This window comes from Mobula hypostoma, chromosome 9 (assembly GCF_963921235.1).
Source record: "Mobula hypostoma chromosome 9, sMobHyp1.1, whole genome shotgun sequence".
NCBI lineage: Eukaryota > Metazoa > Chordata > Chondrichthyes > Myliobatiformes > Myliobatidae > Mobula > Mobula hypostoma.
The window spans coordinates 108,983,449-109,002,424 of NC_086105.1; the positions used below are offsets into that span (position 1 = coordinate 108,983,449).

Sequence of the window (18,976 nt, forward strand, 5' to 3'; positions counted from 1 at the left end):
TTGGATAGATCCACTGTGAACATCTCTCTATCTATCTCAGCACGGCTCATGCACTGTATTTGTCTACACGCTCTGCACTTTCTCTGTAACTGTAATACTATATTCTGCATTCTCTTTGTCCTTTTGTGCTCCCTCAATGTATTTCATAGGGAATGATCTATCTGGAAGGCATGCAGTCAGAAAGTACTGTTACGTACCCCGTAACTGGGTTGCCAAACCAGCAGAAATTGACCACTTAGTTGGTGTCTGGTTTAACAGAAATTAATAAAGTTTTATTAAAGAAATGAGTAACACAGTACTCTAATCGTAAGGATTTAAATGCAACAGGTTAGCAATGATAAAACACACACGTACACAGAACTAGGGTAATAGGAATCTACCAAGCTCTATCGCAGTCTAGGGGTAAAATGATCAGTCTCAAGTGACGCAGAGTTCAGTTCAGCTTAGTACAGTTTGCAGTAATTGCTGTTGTGCCATTGGAGAGAGAGAGAGAATGCAAACTTTGGTTCAAACAGACCTTGGATGTTCTTCGCAGTTGGCTTTCGGGCGGACACTTTTTTATGTCTTCTGTGGTCACCGACTGTGACCCCTCCGTTCCGGATATGACCGTTCTTCCGCGGTGAACCGGGCACCCAGAGAAGGGCGGACACACACACCAGGTCCCACCGATCATACCCTTTTCACCCTGTGCATCTATGGTCGGTTCCCTCGACCAGACCTCCAAACTCGCACCAACTTGTGGGGGCACACCGCTCTTCCAGGGTCTCATTCTCTCGTGATCTGGTGGTGTGTGTCGTGCCTTAGCGAACCTGTTCTTTTTATCTCCCTGCTGGGGTATAGCCTGTCCATCAAACTTCAAACAGTTCAGGTTCAAAGCAACCGGTCTGTCAATAATCTGAAATGTTTTTCTTTCTCGTTAATCTCTCTCTTCTCTCTTATTGGCATTTTGAATGTTTCTCCATTGTCTCACTTATCTCTCTCTCATTAGCATCAATCTTCTGATAACTTGGTTTTTCATCACAGTATTTACCAAGATTATAATAGCCTTCATTTCCTGTAGTAGATTAAGGAGTCAAAGGTTATATTTGTAACTTACAGTGTAGTATTAACAGAAAATTCCCATGACATATTTATGGTTATGACCGATCTAAATGTCCCTACTTCAGTAAAGGTCGATCAAAATAAATTAAAGCAGCCATTTCAATTTTGTAAAATGGTTGCCAGTGAATAAATGCTTTGCTGTACTGTGGATCAGAAAACTGGAATTTTTTTTATATTACCAAAACAAGCAAATTGTTAATCAGGAAAATAAAACAGTGGTAATCTATCAGCTGCAGGCAGAACTGAAGTGAAGGGTGTTGTTAGTACTAACCTAAACCAGATAGATATCCACGGGGGCTCTCAGCAAAGGTTTGCAAGCAAATGATCACTAATACATTGAATTGAATTGCTGAGGTTACAAGAGTGCGTCATTTTGGAAAGATGTACCTATATAGAAAATATTTGCAGATTTCATGGAAATGGTGATAAATTAAAATCAGTTGGTTAATTAAACAAGTAAGGCAACAACGTAGGAGAAAATTATTATTTATGTATCTGTCATAAAGCCCATTCTTATTTCTTCTTTCGGAAATGATCTTGATTGGAGATGGTTTTGTGGGAAATGAGGCCAATGTGCGAACTGCAGGCAAGTCCCGAGATGGGAAGGTGGTGGTTGATGAAAGCAGGAGGCTGGGTAGTTTGTGCAGTGGTCCACTCTGTCCATCAATAACACAAATGCTTTTTGTGTTCTGCATGTATGGCCTTCAGGTTCTCAATACCATCTGGAATGCTCAATTGCCACTTTTTGTGATCATCTGTCTCAGGGGTCAGTGGAGTGGTAGCCTTTCTTCAAGATGCCTTCGATGAAAGTTCTAAATCTTTTCCCAGACTACCTAATGACAGCTCAGAAGAGAATTCTCTCCTGTTCATAGTACATATTAAAGAAAAATCTGTATCATTGTTCTCACATTATCATATCAAGAAATCAAGTGGAACAATAAATCATATTCACAAAACTCCAGGTGACCCAATCAATAGCCTAAGGGAAGTCACGTTATTCCTTACAATCATTGAAGATTGTTAGAATCAGAATCCAGTTTAATATCAGTGCCATACTGTTTGTCATGAAACTTGTTGTATTGCAATACATAATAATAACCATAAACTACAATAAATAAATATATATATGAAAACTAAATTAAACAGGTAGTGCAAAAAGAGAGGGAGAAATACAGGGGTAGTGTTCATGGATTCATTGTACATTCAGAAATCTGATGATGGAGCAGAAGAAACTATTCCTGAAATAAGGACTGTATGTAGGTATAGAAGCCCAGGTTTTAGAGTTTGCTGATTAGTCATGAGGGTATAATTGTGCTGAAGGCTGAGTTGTAAACAATAAAGAGCAGCCTGGCATAGGTATCACTATGGTCCAAGGGATCCAAGGCCAGGTGGAGCACCAGTGAGACTGCATCTGCTGTAGACCTATTGTGGCAATGGGCAAATTCCAGCAGGTCCAAGTCCTGGCTTAAGCCAGAATTAATTTTAGCTATGATAAACCTCTCAAAGCACTTCATCACAGTCAATACACGTTGAGGCAGCTCACACAACTCTATTTAGGCACTGATATTTTTTTTTAACTAATAAAGTTGAAATTAATTTGAAGTGTACAATAAGGCATGTTATATATATTTAAAATGCCAAGAGGCTTAAGTTGTTCTTTGCCTGGAATGGAATTGTGAGAACAAATTTAGAGGTTTAGGATGTAAATGATTTACATGAAATCAGCCTTTGGAAAAATCTTTCCAACCCTTAGTTAGAAGGATAGCTTTCCGATTATCTCGAACATTCTCTGGGAATGCAGTGTTTCACTTGCACTCTGGTAAGGTCACAGAGTCGGTAGGGCTGCCTTGTGTTAGTAACTGCCAAGAGTCACTCACAAGCAACGACATGAGCTGCTGAAATCACCGGGGTTGGCAGAGTGTCGGTCTCCAACCAGAGCAGAAAACCGCCAAGCTGCTTCTTCGCAAGGGGGAAGAGGGTCATGTGCATCTCACAGATCATTTGGCAGGGCATGGGGCGGAGGAACAACCGGACCATGTCAATGTCCGCCATCCCAGTGATCCAATACTTCATCTCAAACTGGTCCACAGCAACACAAGCCTAAAGAACGGTCTCGGCCCGACATGTCTTTTCCTTGGATGCTGCCTGACCTGCTGAGTTTCTCCAGCATTTTTTTTGTATGTGTTGCTTTGGATTTTACAGCATCTGCCCATTTTCTCACATTGGTCCACTGTGTATTTATTGGTTGATTTTGGTTTCCTGCCTACAGGACCATTTCCCGAATATTTTGCAGGTTGCCAGAAATTTTACGATGCAAAAATTTCCCACTGCAGGTCACGGAAGTAGTTACCGTCACTGTAGAACTTCCTTCCAGCTAACAACAGTAGACAAGAATTTCAGCACATGACTACGCACGGGAGTGGAATGAGCATTGAGACTGCCGGCGGTAACGTCACTTGGCTGGGAAAGAGGGAGGAACAGGTGTCCCCATAAATACTCAGTAATCAGTCACAAACTCAGAGGTCTGCTGAAGAAACAGACTACTCGCAGTAAAGATGGACAGAAGATTTCCGCTCAATGTTCGAATCATTGGATTAATACGGCACAAAAAGCAAAAGGTAATCTATTTTATAATTATCCCGTCCTGTATTATTTGAGTATCACGTTAAAATGTTGTCCTCCTTCCCCGTGATCTCTAATAGTTCTAGCAGCTGTATGTTAGTATTTATACATAACTTACCTTCTTTTTATCATTTACAGTCTTACCTTGCCTCCGTTCTGTGGTTGGATCGAAATGATGTTATTGTGTATAGAACGTTTGACGAGTTTCAGAAACTCCATGTAAGTATTCCAAAACTAGATGAATTTTAAACAACCCCTCTTCCGTTGTGCTGGCATATTTATCTATTTCACTTCTTCTGCATGACAGAAAACGGTTGTAAAGAAGTCCCCGTTGGAGGCAGGGCGCATTAAAAAGTCGGATCGAATTATTCCAAAATTCCAAGGTAAGATCAATCTAACCTTGAGATCAAAACACAAAATTAAACTACGGAATTATGTGTCTTGGTTTTGGTAAATATTAATAAAACTATAAGAAATCATCTTAATTCTTGAGATAAACTTTACATGCCTCGCATTGCTTTAAAACAATCTACACCTCAATTTGTTCAGTAACTATCGCCAAAACTGCTTTACCTGTTAGACTGCTGACCTAAGTTCAGGATGTGAAGTATTCTGCTTACCTTGCAGATGTTTCCCGGAAGGAAAAACGACGGACCCAAGTAAGTAAATCGATCCTCAGAATGGGCTTACTGGAGAATTACTGCTCGGAGCTATTGCGAAGCAGTGTTAAAATCTCAGAGGATCAAGATGTTATCCAATTCTTCCTCCCCACCGAAAGTGACCTGGCGCCTTCTTTCCCCTCAGACAGGTGAGTTTAAGTACAAATCAGTCCAGCCAAAGAGTTATTAGGGGTTACTTGAATTTGAACCTGGTTACCCCTGTATCAGATCTCTAAAGATTATTCCCCAATGATCAGTTGGCCGGTTGTATTGATACAAACCTTCTCTTTGACTGTAGTGTTATCATCATGCCATCTGCAATCGGACGGAGAAGAAGCACATGGAGGCGCACAGGCGCGAAAACTATCGAAAACATCACGCAGCCGATGGCCTCGGAGAGTTACAAATGCATTGCTACTTATGAAGGAAAAGATACCAGGAACAATCCGTTTAAGGTGTTGGAGGACGAAGTAGTTGATGTCATTACCAAGAACTCATCAGGTATTCTTCTTTTAAACAAACCCAGACATTCTCTTTGTACTCACATCACGGGAGGAGATTGGAAATCGATCATTTAGTTCGAGGAACACACACACACACAGACACACACACACACACACACACAATGCTGGAGGAACTCAGCGGGACTACTGAAGGGTTTCAGCCCGAAATGGCGACTGTACTCTTTTGGAGAGATGCTGCCTGGCCTGCTGAGTTCCCCCAGCATTTTTGTGTGGGTTGCTCGGATTTCAACCATCTGCAGATTTTCTCCTGTTTGTGATTTAGTTTGAGAACCCATTGTGATACAAAGTGGTTTGGTTTGGTTTGGGATGAGGAGACTCGGTCAGCTCTTCTACTGGAAGGTTCCAATTCTGCAGTTTCAATGAAATGTATTTTGGAGAAGGTTCTTAAAAGTCCATTAGAAAATATTAATGATATAAAACAGCCCTGATTACGTGTGGTGTGGCAGAAACAATGTTCTGTAGCATTATAGATCACTCTAGTAATTACATAGAAGTTACCAGAAAAACATAAATCCAAATGATTTTTAGTGGATGGTTCCTACTAACCATTTGTGTAGCTGTTCAACATTTCAGCAAATGCAAGAACTAGTATGTTTTGTAATTCATTTTATTAAAATGAAAGTGATAATTACCACCAAAGCAGATAATAAGTTTGATGGGAATAAACCAGAAAACAATGGAAATGTTTATCAGACCAGGCAGCACATGTAGGGAAAAGCAGAACTAACATTTAAGGTTGATGAACACTCATCAGAAACTGAACCATTAACTCTGTCTCCCTCTGCAGATCAAGTATCCAAGATAAAGTTAACTTTATTTGTCACATGTACGTTGAAACATTCAGTGAAATGTGGTGTTTACGTCAAATCAAACCAGTGAGGATTGTGCCAGGCAGCTGGCTGGAGTCACCACACTGCCAACACCAACTCAGCATGCCCACAATTCACTAACGCTAATCGTACGTCTTTTTGCAATATGGGAGGAAACTGGAGCCTCCGGCGCCCCTGGCTGAAACCCACGCAATCATGGGGAGAATGTTAAAACTCCTTACAGTCAGTGGCAGGAATTGAACTCCAATCGGCAATTGCAAGTGGTACAAAGGGAAGCACTAACTGCTACACTACTATGTATCTGTAGCTGTAGAGAATATTTCCAGAATTATCTATGTAATTCCACTCCCTCCCCAATGTCTGCTTTATTTGATCACAACAATAAATGTTTGATGTAGATATTCACATGAAAACTTCTTGATCTAAAATGTCACAACATTTGTTTTGTAGGCTGGTGGCTCGTGGAAAATGAAAGGAAGCAGTTAGCCTGGTTTCCAGCTCCTTATCTCAGGAGTCTCTTGTCTGGGCCATTGGAGAGTGAGGTAGATGGTAAGTTCACTATGTCTAGGCATCTCTTTGAGTACTGGAGTGTCACCCAGAAGCAACAGAAGATGCTGGAGAAAGACAGTGAGTCAGGGACGACCTAAAGGGGAAACGGATGGCTGATATTTCATGTCTGCACTCTTCAGCTGCCCAGTTGACCATCCATTTCCCTCCATGCAGGCTGCTCTACTCTCTGAAATCTTCCAGTATTTTGTGTCTTACTTCAGATTCCAGCATCTGCAGTCTCCTGTCTCCATGTAACACGGAAACTAGATTTAACAAAAGCAGCATGGCGCAATTTGGGATGAAATCAATTCCAAAGGACTGTAGGGACATCATTTATACACGATCGCCGCAGTATAATATCCAAAACTCTTGACAATTTCTAATTTGTATTCTCGAAAACTTACATTATTTTGCATATTAACTATAATCAGAATGAGGTTTATTATCTCCAGCATGTGTCGTGAAATTTGTTAACTTAGCAGCAGCAGTTCAATGCAATACATAACATAGAAAAAAATAGAATAACAGTAATAATAAGTAAATAATGAAGTTACTGTGATAGTATTTAAGGCAAGTAGACAGTTTGTAACTGCACACTTGTTAACTTGTAGACTTTATCTCTTCTCCCTAACCTTAATCACCTCTTCTATCTTTTTCTTAATTTGGCACTGTTTGGCATCTATGAAAGCAATCACGCTGTTAAATTCCAGAGTCTGATTCCGGGCTACATCCAGGCTGAAATAAAATGCAAACTTAAGACCCACATTTTGAGACGTTAAACCAAAATATCAATTGCATTCTAGAAAATTGTCTAAAATAGTCAAGATGTGCTTATTCTCTCCTCTGTTACCTTTATAATTGACAAATGAAAGCCAATTAAGATCCCTGTATATTTTGTAGTTCTTATTTAAGCAGAAGGCAATGTCGTATTATATTTCAAATAATTATTTAGCAATATCAGCATGATTGAAAAAATAATTTTGCTCTTTCTTAGTTTCTGCAGATTATGAATCTCAGTATCACGCTATTCAAAGCTATGAAGCAAAAAATGAAGATGAACTATCCATGCATGTTGGAGCCATGGTTGAAGTCTTAAAGAAATCTACTGATGGATGGTGGCTTGCCAGGTTTGTCTTACTTTCTTCTTCTTTCTTTTTAAATCTTTTTATTGAATTAGTATATACAGGGTAAAACATATAGCAACCAATATATTGTTATGATATAGATATACAAGAAATATTAATACAAAAAAACAATGCAAACAACGTAGGTTAGTTATAAAATAACAAGTTAATATAATAGTATACTAGTTTTCCATATAAAACGATACGGAGAAAAATAACCCCCAAAAAAAGAACTACCGTGCCACTAAGCTACAAAGCAAAGCAATGGGCTAACTAGGTAAATAGTAGACTTAAACAGATTAAACAATCACGTCCTCAAACCCGACCTCCACTAATAGCAGATAAAATCCATGAAGGGAGTGTATATATGATCAGACAGAAAAAAAAGTTACATTAAATAAAAATATTGAATAAAAGATCTCTAGATCTGTTCAAATTTAACTGAAGTATCATAAAGATTACTTCTGATTCCTTCCAAATTTAAACACAGTATCATTTGAGAGAAGCAAAAAAACATAGTTGGGGCGTTAATCTCCTTCCAATGTTGTAAGGAGATACACCTTTTCGCCATTAAAGTAAGAAATGCAATCATTCTACGTGCTGAGGGGGATAAATTACTAGAAGTTTTAGGGAATCCAAAGATAGCTGTAATAGGATGGGGAGAAATATCACTATTCAAAACCTTTGAAATAATATTAAAAATTTCTTTCCAAAAAGTTTCCAGAGTAGGACAAGACCAAAACATATGGGTCAAGGAAGCTATCTCCCCACGACATCTATCACAAAGAGGGTTAATATGAGAATAGAAATGAGCTAATTTATCTTTAGACATGTGTGCTCTATGGACAACTTTAAATTGAATTAAGGAGTGTTTGGAACAGATAGAGGAAGTATTGACTAGTTGTAAAAAATGAGCCCAGTCATCCGCCGGGATAGTAAGGCCCAATTCTTTTTTCCAGTCAGTCCTAATCTTATCGAATGGAGCTATCCTAAGTTTCATGATAGTATTATAAGTAATAGCCGTGACAAAGTAAAATAGCTTTTTAAAAAGTTTATCGTCATCCCATTCAGGATATCTCAAAATGCTTCATAGCAATTAATGTTATAAAATATAGTTCCCACTGTTGTTGTTTCAAGTGTTAATACTCAGTCTTCAAAACACCTTCATTATATCAAGGCTTCGCTATATAGGAAAAGGCATTATGACTTTTGGAGTCTGGGAGAAATTCTAAATGTTCTCTAATTAGTATCAACAATTTACAAAGCATTAAATTTACCACTGTGCATTTTGAAAACTGTGAAGCATCTTAAAGACTAACTTTCATGATTTTATTGATAAACAGGTATAATGGACGGTCTGGATATGTCCCATCTGTCTACCTTCAGCTGTACAGAAACCCACATTCAAAATTCCAGTTCCTCACCAAGGCAACCGTGTACAAATCTACCCCAAACCTCAGTCTTCTCGACAAAGATCCATATATTCAATCAAGTAATGCAGATCCAGACAATGCTAGACATTATTTGTCAACTACAAATAACAAAGATGTCACAAAAAGACTGTATCAGCAAAAATCAATGTCTATGAACTGCTTGAATGATGAAAACATATTTGACAATGAGTTAAACTTTCATGATGCAGATGAGTCAGAAAATTTGAGTGATGATGGTAGCATGTCCACTGTAAGTTCAAACAGGTCACATTTATCTCAAGACAGCAGATCAGACAGTCTCAACAGCTCTCAAAACTCTGCTGGCATGTTGGAACTGCTTGAAAATAACCAAAATGAAGTTTCTCAGCTCACAAATAAAAATGTGAATGATTCTGATGAGAAGGGGGGTGATTTAAGAAACATCCCTGAACCTTCCACAAGTGAGAATAACTCTACTGCAAATCCAATACCCAAGATACCTCCAAGACCACAGAGAGAAGAAATATTGTCAAGATGTACAACCTTAACCAAGAACATGATTACGAAACCCCAAAATCATTTTGCCATTAAACATTCCAAAAGAGTTGAATCACTCATTGAGAGTTTCAGTGAGAAAAGAACTATTGTTTCTATTCAAACAATATGCAAGTTAACAAAAGTATGCAGAAGCTGCAGTTTTTATATATTCATTTGGAAAATTGGTAGGCAGATTTTCCATTATCTTATTAGTTTGAACATTTGTTCTGCTTAATGTGCATTTTTTATTTAAAGGATTTAATATTTCGATCCTCAAATTCTGTCACAAAGAACACTAACTACCTATTATTCTTTAAAAATTCTTCAACTGCATTGCAGTCTTTATCTTCTACCAGGGAAGAGTAGCGGTTAGTGTGATACTATTAGAGCTTGGAACATCGGGCATAAATCCTGGCGTCCTCTGAAAGAAGTCCGTATGCCCTCCCCTTGAAATGCCCGGGTTTTCTCCGGGTACACCAATTTCTTCCCACAGTTCAAAGACGAATCGGGTAAGGTAATTAGTCACTGCAAATTGTCCTGTGATTAGGTAGGATCAGGGTTTGTGGGTTTGCTGGGCTGTGTGGCTCGATGGACCGGAAGGCTCTATTCTTTGCTATATTTCTAAACAGATAAATAAACTGAGCTGGTATTTAACTCTACATACTAGTGTAATGAATATGATTATGTAACTCTAGAATTATTATATGATTCTAGAAAATCATATAGTGAACTGAACGTAAGAATAATTTTAATAGATTAATCATAATGACTAAATGTACATAAATTTAATTACATAATTGAGTAATTTAATCAATACAAGTTGCTCAATGAATTAAATTAGTTCTCAGTTAGAGATACCATATACAAGTTTGAGAATCAAAAAAAAACAACTCCAGACTCTGGAAATACGAAGTGAAAACTGAAAATGCTGAACATACTCATCAGATCAGGCAGCATCTGTGGAGAGAGAGAAAGACAGAGCCAGCTTTCAAGGTCAAAGACCCTCTGTCAGAACTTTCTTTGATCAAGATATCTGAGGGAAATACAATGGTGTTTCAATGAAGCTTAAATGTAAACAAGTGTTCTACTGGAAGCCTGCAGTTGCTGTAATTTTTTTAAAATGTGGATCTACCATCAGATACTTCTAAAAGGCAGCACACCATTACAATGTTTGTCCATGCTAGTGTGTAAACAACATAATTCTTTTACCTCTCCGGAAAGAATCAAATATGCCATTTTATTGCATCAAAATTGTTAAAAGTTAGTTCAATAATGTGAACTAATACACTTTTAATGGACAACTGTCAATTGACAAAAAGCTGCAGGATATGACTACAATTCGCTCGTATGCTTTTTCTTTCAAAATGAATTAACAAAATATTGAGTATCCAGTAAGGGTTATACTAAACTTTCAGTAACTGTAACTTGGGCCTTCACCTGTAAAATTTTGTGGTACCTTCACTTTGTGCAGAAATCGGGCATATGGACAAACATTGTGCACAATTTAAAGATTGCAAGAACACTACGTTGTCACCTATTGAAAGGAAAATCAATAGTGCTATTTATATCTGAATACAGTTATTAGACAATTGTTGAATTAAAATTTAAAATCCATAATGGAAAAAAAATACTTTTTAATTATCTATCACCTACTTATATTAAGACATGTTACCATGGAGGATAAATATTTTGTTTTGCTTATTCTATCCTCTGTGTTTAGGTATTTCTGGTTCCTTTGCACCATCGTATACTTCCTTTATAAATATGTTAAATTTACCATGTATATTATATTTTCAAGTTTTAATAAACTTATGCAAGTATGTGTTATGTGTAAATATGCTTCATTTATTGCCTGAAGGAACTTGTTTGACTTATCTTGGAAAAGAAAACAACTTCTCATCTACATATAGTGTTGGTTATTTAAATTATTGTAATACAATCCAAAGCTACTGCTCGTCCCCATTTTAGATTCACAGCACCTTCAGATTTTTGATTTTCAAAATCCCAGGTAAATGACCCATTAGCTTGGCCAGGGTTTAGAGCAGCTGTTTGTAGCCACGGATCCACGGCAAAATGTCTGTAGGCAGTATTGCGTGCATCACAGAAATCTACAGTGCTAAAAACACATTTAAACATAGAACATAGAATAGTACAGCATAGTTCAGACCCGTTGGCCCACAATGTTGTGCCGACCCTCAAACCCTGCCTCCCATATAACTACCCACCTTAAATTCCTCCATATACCTGTCTAGTAGTCTCTTAAACTTCACTAGTGTATCTGCCTCCACCACTGACTCAGGCAGTGCATTCCACGCATCAACCACTCTGAGTAAAAAACCTTCCTCTAATATCCCCTTTGAACTTCCCACCCCTTACCTTAAAGCCATGTCCTCTTGTATTGATCAGCGGTGACCCGGGGAAGAGGCACTGGCAATCCACTCTATCTATTCCTCTTATTATCTTGTACACCTCTATCATGTCTCCTCTCATCCTCCTTCTCTCCAAAGAGTAAAGCCCTAGCTCCCTTAATCTCTGATCATAATCCATACTCTCTAAACTAGGCAGCATCCTGGTAAACCTCTGTACCCTTTCCAATGCTTCCACATCCTTCCTATAGTGAGGCAACCAGAACTGGACTTAGTACTCCAAGTGTGGCCTTACCAGAGTTTTATAGAGCTGCATCATTACCTCGTGTCTCTTAAACTCGATCTATTCTAAAACTATGTTCACGAATAGAAACCTAGATCAGTGATTTGCCATCAACATATTCTTTAAAATGATTTTTTTTCCACAAAGAACTGCCAGTTTTAGTCTGCTTTTTACTTAGTTACTTTGGTCATTTATTGCTCAATTAGGGAAACTATAAACTCAAATAAATATTTGTGCTTCCTTATTATCATGCTTCTTACCAATAAAACGCAGCCTATAAAATTCAAAGTAACAAACACACAAAATGCGGGAGGAACTCAGCAGGTCAGGCAGCATCTATTGAAAGGAATAAACAGATGACATTTCGGGCCAAGACCCTTCCTTGGGACAGTATTTCCTCCAGCATTTGGTGTGTGTTCCTTTGGATTTCCAGAATCTGCAGACTTTCTTATTTCTAGAAAATTGAATTTTTCTGACATTGATGCACCATCAATAACTCCAAAAGTCTGGAAGTAGAGTAAATACTAAAAGGCTTTTATTAGCAGTAAAATGTGACCTCCATCATGCTGAGTGTCTGCCCCTGGACTGAGAGGGGGAGCAATGGCCCAATCGCCTTTATTCAGGGGTCTGTGGGAGGAGCCACAGGGGCAGTCAGCAGAGGGGCGTGTCCAGACAGGTAACCCAGTTACAACATATATATATGGTTTACCACATTCACCCCTCCTTTGTTTAAAAAGAGTCCCGCGGGGTGAAGTGACTGACAATATTTAAAACGAGTATATTTACAGGTCAAGTCTATCAGGCGGTCGAGTCCGTCACTGTGATCTACGAAGCACCAGTGGTGATTGCATCAGTGACGGCGGTTGTGCTGGCTCCGGCCTGACTTGAGATGCCAGCACGTTAGGCGTCGGTGGAGGGAAGGGGGCCCTTAAAGTCAACACTCAGTCGCTCAAAGGGGCGGGTGTCCTTGATGAGTTGTGCCTTTTCGGGTCGGTAGAAGTGCGGTTTGCACTCTGCGCAGACTTGGCAGTCCCTGGTCATCGTCCTAATCTCCTCAAGGGAGTAAGGCAGGTTCCGGGCTTTCACCAAGTCGATCTGCTTGCTGGCGCACGTTCCCTGGGATAGGGCATCGGAGGGCTCGTTGAACTTCCTAGGCCTGTACATGATGTCATAGTTGAAGGTGGAGAGTTCGATTCTCTACCTCAGCATTTTATCATTTTTGATTTTGCCCCGCTGGTGGTTACTAAACATGAATGCGACTGAGCGCTGGTCAGTTAGCAGGGTGAACATTTTGCTGGTGAGATAGTGCCTCCAGTGCCTAATAGCTTCCACTGTGGCCTGGGCCTCTTTCTCCACTGCGGAGTGCTGAATTTCAGGGCTTTGAAAGGTACAGGAGAAGAACGCCACCGGTCTTCCTGCCTGGTTGAGAGTAGCAGCCAGCGCAAAGTCGGAGGCGTCACTCTCTACTTGGAAGGGAATGGCCTCATCCACCGCATGCATTGCTGCTTTGGCAATGTCCCCTTTTATGCGGCTGAAGGCCACACGGGTCTTGACTGAGAGGGGAAATGTGGTGGACTTGACCAGTGGGCGGGCCTGGTCTGCATAGTTAGAGACCCATTGGGCGTAATATGAAAAGAAGCCCAGGCACCTTTTGAGGGCTCTGAGGGTGTTGGGAACAGGGAGTTCCAACAGTGGGCGCATACGTTCGGGGTCAGAGCCAATGACTCTGTTCTCCATGACACACCCAAGGATAGCAAGTCGGGTGGTTCCAAACACACACTTGTCTTTGTTATAGGTGAGACTGAAAGCTTTGACCGCATGGAAAAATTCTTGGAGGTTGTTGTCGTGATCCTGCCGGTCGTGACCGCAGATGGTAATGTTATCCAGATATGGGAACGTGGCCTTCAGTTGGCACTGGTCCACCATCTGGTCCATTGCCCTCTGGAAGACAGACACACCATTCGTGACACCGAAGAGGACGCGCAGGAAGTGATAAAGCCTGCCGTCCGCCTCGAAGGCAGTGTAAGGGCGGTCCTCCCGGCGGATGGGAAGCTGATGGTAAACGGATTTTCAGTCTATGGTTGAGTACACCTTGTACTGTGCTATCTGACTGACCATATCCGCGATGCGAGATAGATGGTACGCGTCGAGCTGCGTGAACCAATTGATGGTCTGGCTATAGTCCACCACCATCCTATTCTTCTCCCCGTTCCGAACAACGACCATCTGCGCCCTCCAAGGACTTGTGTTTGCCTCAACGACCCCCTCCCTGAGCAGCCGCTGCACCTCCAACTTAATGAAAGCTCTGTCCCCGCGCTGTACCTCCTGCTTTTAGTTGCCACAGGTTTACAGTCGGGGGTCAGGTTGGTGAACAGAGGTGGGGGAGGGATCTTGAGGGTGGAGAGGCCACAAGGGGTGTCGGTAGTGCGGCTGTTGGCATGGTGTTGGGTGGGATGTGCGGGTCGGTGTGTGTGGGTGGTCAGTAGCGCGGTATGCGACATATCCCTACAAAACTGAGGATTTACGACAGTGATTGGTGGGAGAGGCCCATCATACTCCATTGTCACACTTTTCAGGTGGCTCTGGAAGTCGAGCCCCGATAGCACAAGGGAACACAGTTGAGGCATGACCAGTAACATAAAGTCTCGATATTCTGTGCCCTGCACCATTAGCATCACAACACAACCCCCCCAGATGTCTGTTGTATGCGACCCAGAAGCCATGGCCACCCTCTGACTTACCAGCCGTATCATGAGTCCGCAATGCTGCACTGTGTCCAGGTGGATAAAACTCTCCGTGCTGCTTGTGTCAAACAGGCAGCTTGTCCTGCACCCCTCCACCAGGATGTCCATCATTGACCTTGCGAGCTGGTGGGGAGTGCTTTGGTCGAGGGTTATGGAGGCCAGGGTTGAGTCACTGTATTGGTCCGGCGTGGTGCGGTGCCCCGTGAGCACCCGTTGGTCATAGGCGGTGGGAGGTGGCCCGACCAAGATGGCGACCCCCATGTCTCGCACGTGGTGGTGACGTGCAGGGAAGATGGTGGCAGGCAAGATGGCAACCCCCATGTCTCGCACGCTGCGCTGCTCAATCCCGCGTGCGGTTTGGACTTACAGACCTTGACGAAGTGGCCCTTCTTTCCGCAGCTGGAACAGGTAGCTTGTCGGGCCGGGCAGTGTTTCCGGGGGTGCTTCTCGAGTCCGCAGAAGTAGCACTTCGCGGACTCACGACTGGCGGCAGCCTAGGTCAATTCACCGGCGGGTTTTGGACTCTGCGGCGCCCACGAAGCCATCGGGGGATCGCGTGCCTGGAGAGCCTCAAAGTTGTGCAGAGCGGCCTCCAGCGTGTCGGCCAGCTCAATCGCTGAACGTAAGGTAAGATAAGCTTTTTCCAGCAGCTGCTAGCACACATACACTGACCTGATCCCTGTGACGAAGGCATCTCTCACTAGGAGCTCCGCATGCTGCTCTGACGTCAGTTCTTGGCAGCTGCAGGTCCGCACAAGCGTCTGTAGTGTCCGGACAAACTCAGCACTCGACTCCCCGGGCCGCTGGTGCTGTGTTGCTAAGCAATGCTGCGCGTAGACTGTGTTTACCGGCTGCAGGTACTGTGCTTTGAGGGCGCTCATTGCACTGTCATAGCTCGGCTGGTCTCTGATCATCGAGTAGACCCGTGGACTGACCCTGGAAAGGAGAACTCTGCACTTTGCTGTGCGCTCGGTCACGTCAATCTCCTCTAGGTTTGATTCAAAGCAGGCCAGCCAGAGTTTGAAAGCGCTTCCAGCTTCAGGTGTTTGCAGGTCGAGATCTACCTTGTCGGGTCTCAGCATGTGTTCCATGCTTTAAAATTACTGCTAATAAAATTGATGCACCATCAAAAACTCCAAAAGACTGGAAGTAGAATAAATGCTGAAAGGCTTTTATTAGCAGTACAATGTGACCTCCATGCAGAGTGTCTGCCCCTGGACTGACAGGAGGAGCCATGGCCCAACCGCCATTATTTAGAGGTCTGTGGGAGGACCCACAGAGGCAGTCAGCAGAGCGGCGTGTCCAGACAGGTAACCCAGTTACAACATATAAATATGGTTTACCACAGAGATTCAAGACATTTTAAAGCCTTCATCAACAAAATCCATTGTACTGACGCGGACAAATTCACCCGGACGTCAAGTGTATCACAAATAGCATTTATATCTTTCAGTCAGTCAGTCAGTGGGTGCTGTCCCGAATCCGGGGTTGGCGGCTATGCTCTTCCATCTTCTTCAATCTTGCGACAGCACCGAGTACAGCCTCTCCTCTAGTTCATTCTCGCTGGCCGCCTTAGCACCGCCCGCTGCCACTACTGCCGAACTCGAGCCCCAGGCCGTATCGGCCTCCAGCCACGGCCGCTTCTCCCAGAGGCCCCGGGCAGGTCCAAACACACGGTGCAGTGCCCAAGTTCATGATGTTTATGTTTTTGGAAAGGCATAATTTAAGATGTAGTGCGTCATCTTGTGGTGTTCTGGATGTTTTATTAATATGACCATATTAAATCAGCTTCATGTGAAATAGGGCTAGGTATATGCTCACTGACCAATAATTAAGATGACAGTAGTACGAATTTCTATATATTTTATTCCTTTTGTCTTCTGTAGACATTCATTGACTTGGAAAACGTCGTCAATAAAAACGTTTCCCTGCAAAAGTATTTTATTGACTCGAGGTTGTTACTCTGTTTCCTTTTCCACAGGCGCTGCCTGAACTGCTGAACATTTCCAGCACTTTTGACTGTTATTTCACATTGCCAACATGTGCAGAGTGTTACTATTTGCTTTTGTTTCGTATCTGCTTTTCCTGAGGAAACAGAACAGTTCTTGACAATGATCAGAAGCAGGACCAGAATCGGGTTTATTGTCACTGTCTTCTACGACATGAAATTTGTTGTTTTGCACAAGCAGTCCAGTGCAAAGACAAAAGCTTGACTCCCAGTATGAAGAACCATTGGACTGGACCAGCAGTAGTTAGTTGCAGAATAAAATCTCCATCTCCAAAAGTGCAGGTTGAAACTCTGCCCTCTTGGGATGTGACCAGTGCCAGACCACAGAAATTGCCCCATGTTAACAGTGGCTCACCCCAAGGCTTGCTGGTTCACTCTGTACAAACCGTAAGTGGCCTGCTGCTGTGAACTGGCAGTTGCAAGTTGTAATAAAAGAGATGATCCTTTCAGTTTCAAAGTTAAATCTCTTATGTGGGAGACTGCAGTAAACTAGTCCTACTCATTCTGTATATTTTGTATTTTTTCACATAACTTCCATAAGAGTAAATTTTCATTTTGTATCTCAGATTTTGTTAACATGGAAATATTTTGCCAAATTAAATTGGTGCCCTTATGGCTGCTCTGCAAATTTGATGGCACCAGATTTAAAACGTGAAGGTCCATGGCAGTTGTCGCTTCACCGAATGCCAGACCAGAACAACAATCTGCAGTACAGACCGGTCTATTCTCAGCAGAGCTCCACCTTCTGTTCCAATGTTTAAATGATGAATTCATTTTTTACATTTAAGCCATCTTGTGTATTACTGCAGACACACATGTGCACCAGACTAAAACTTCCTCAATTTAGTAATGGTAGGAAGGGATTTTTCTTGGTAACTTGTGAATTATGAACACAGGGGTAGAAGTAGGTTCTTCGGCTACTCAAGTTTGCTCTCGTTTATAACGTCATGGATGATTTGATTTCAACCAAAATTCCCCATTCCCATCTACCTGCAGTAATCTTTAATATCCTTCCTCCTCAAATATCTATTTACTCTACCTGGAAGTCTTGAAAAGGCAGTGATACTGCCCTTCAAAGAAGGAAGATGCATCAATATCATGAAGTGCATACGGAGGCTGGTCATGACACACATTGACTCCAGTTTTCCAGAAGACCTTGGCCCAATGCAATGTGCCTACTGCCATATCAGATCTATGGTGGACACCATCTCCCTAGTCCTACTAGTCTCTGGAGTATCTGGACAGTAAAGACACCTACATTACTCTATTGTTTATTGACTACAATTCGGCCTTCTGTAGTACTGCAAGCAAACTTGTCTCTGAACTCTGGACCCTGGAAGTTAAAGCCACACTCTGTAACTGGATGCTTGACTTGCTGACCCTCCTCTGATCAGATTCTGCTCTCAATTTATCTACCAATTTGCAACTGATGGGCCGCATCAAATATCAATGAGCTGGACTACAAGAAGGAGATCAGAGGCTAATGAAATACTGTTATGACAACAGCCTTTCCCTCAATATCAACAAGAGCTGATTGTTGACTTCAGAAGATGGGGTGGGGTAGAGTGGTGCACATACTCCTGCCTATATTGACAGTGTTGAGGTTGAAAGCTTCAAGTTTCTAGGTGTGACCATCATCAATGGCCTGTCCAGGTCCAACCGCATAGGTGTCATGGGCGAGAAAACTCATCAATGCCTCTAATTCCTCAGGAAGTTAGAGAAATTCAACATCTTTCCATCGACACTTACCAATTTTTATCAGTGCACCATAGAGACTATTCTGTCTGGACGTAGAACGGCTTGGAATCACACCTGCTCTGCCAGTGACCACAGGAAACTACGGCGATTTATGGACACAGCTCAGCACATCACAGAAACCAGCCTCCCTTCTATGGACTTTGTCTATACTTCTCGCTGCCTCAGTAAAGCAGCCAAAATAAGCAAAGACTCCTGCAATCCCGGACATGGTCTCTTCTCTTCTTCCCCACACCCCCTCTCTCATTGGGCAGAAGATACAAAAGCCTGAAAGCACATACCACCAGGCTCAAGGACACCTTCTATCCCACTGTTATCAGACTCGAATGGACCTCTTGTACATTAGGATGTACTCTGAACTCTCCAATCTACCTCGTTATGATCTTACAGTTTATCGGTTACCTCCACTGCACTTTTTCAGTAGCTTTCATACTTTATTATTGTACTCATTGTTATTGTTGT

The 18,976-nt window shown here is 41.9% G+C and overlaps 1 protein-coding gene across 1 annotated transcript; it reads left to right on the forward strand.

The window, feature by feature from the left end:
- Window positions 1-3,640: 3,640 nt before the first annotated feature.
- Window positions 3,641-11,130, forward strand: LOC134351354 (NADPH oxidase organizer 1-like). The gene is made up of 8 exons (XM_063057429.1): window positions 3,641-3,719; window positions 3,862-3,942; window positions 4,031-4,106; window positions 4,351-4,531; window positions 4,681-4,883; window positions 6,187-6,285; window positions 7,280-7,412; window positions 8,753-11,130. Exons 1-8 carry the CDS (start codon window positions 3,657-3,659, stop codon window positions 9,591-9,593), a joined length of 1,677 nt encoding a protein of 558 aa, XP_062913499.1. The 5' UTR covers window positions 3,641-3,656; the 3' UTR covers window positions 9,594-11,130.
- The last annotated feature ends 7,846 nt before the right edge of the window (window positions 11,131-18,976 follow it).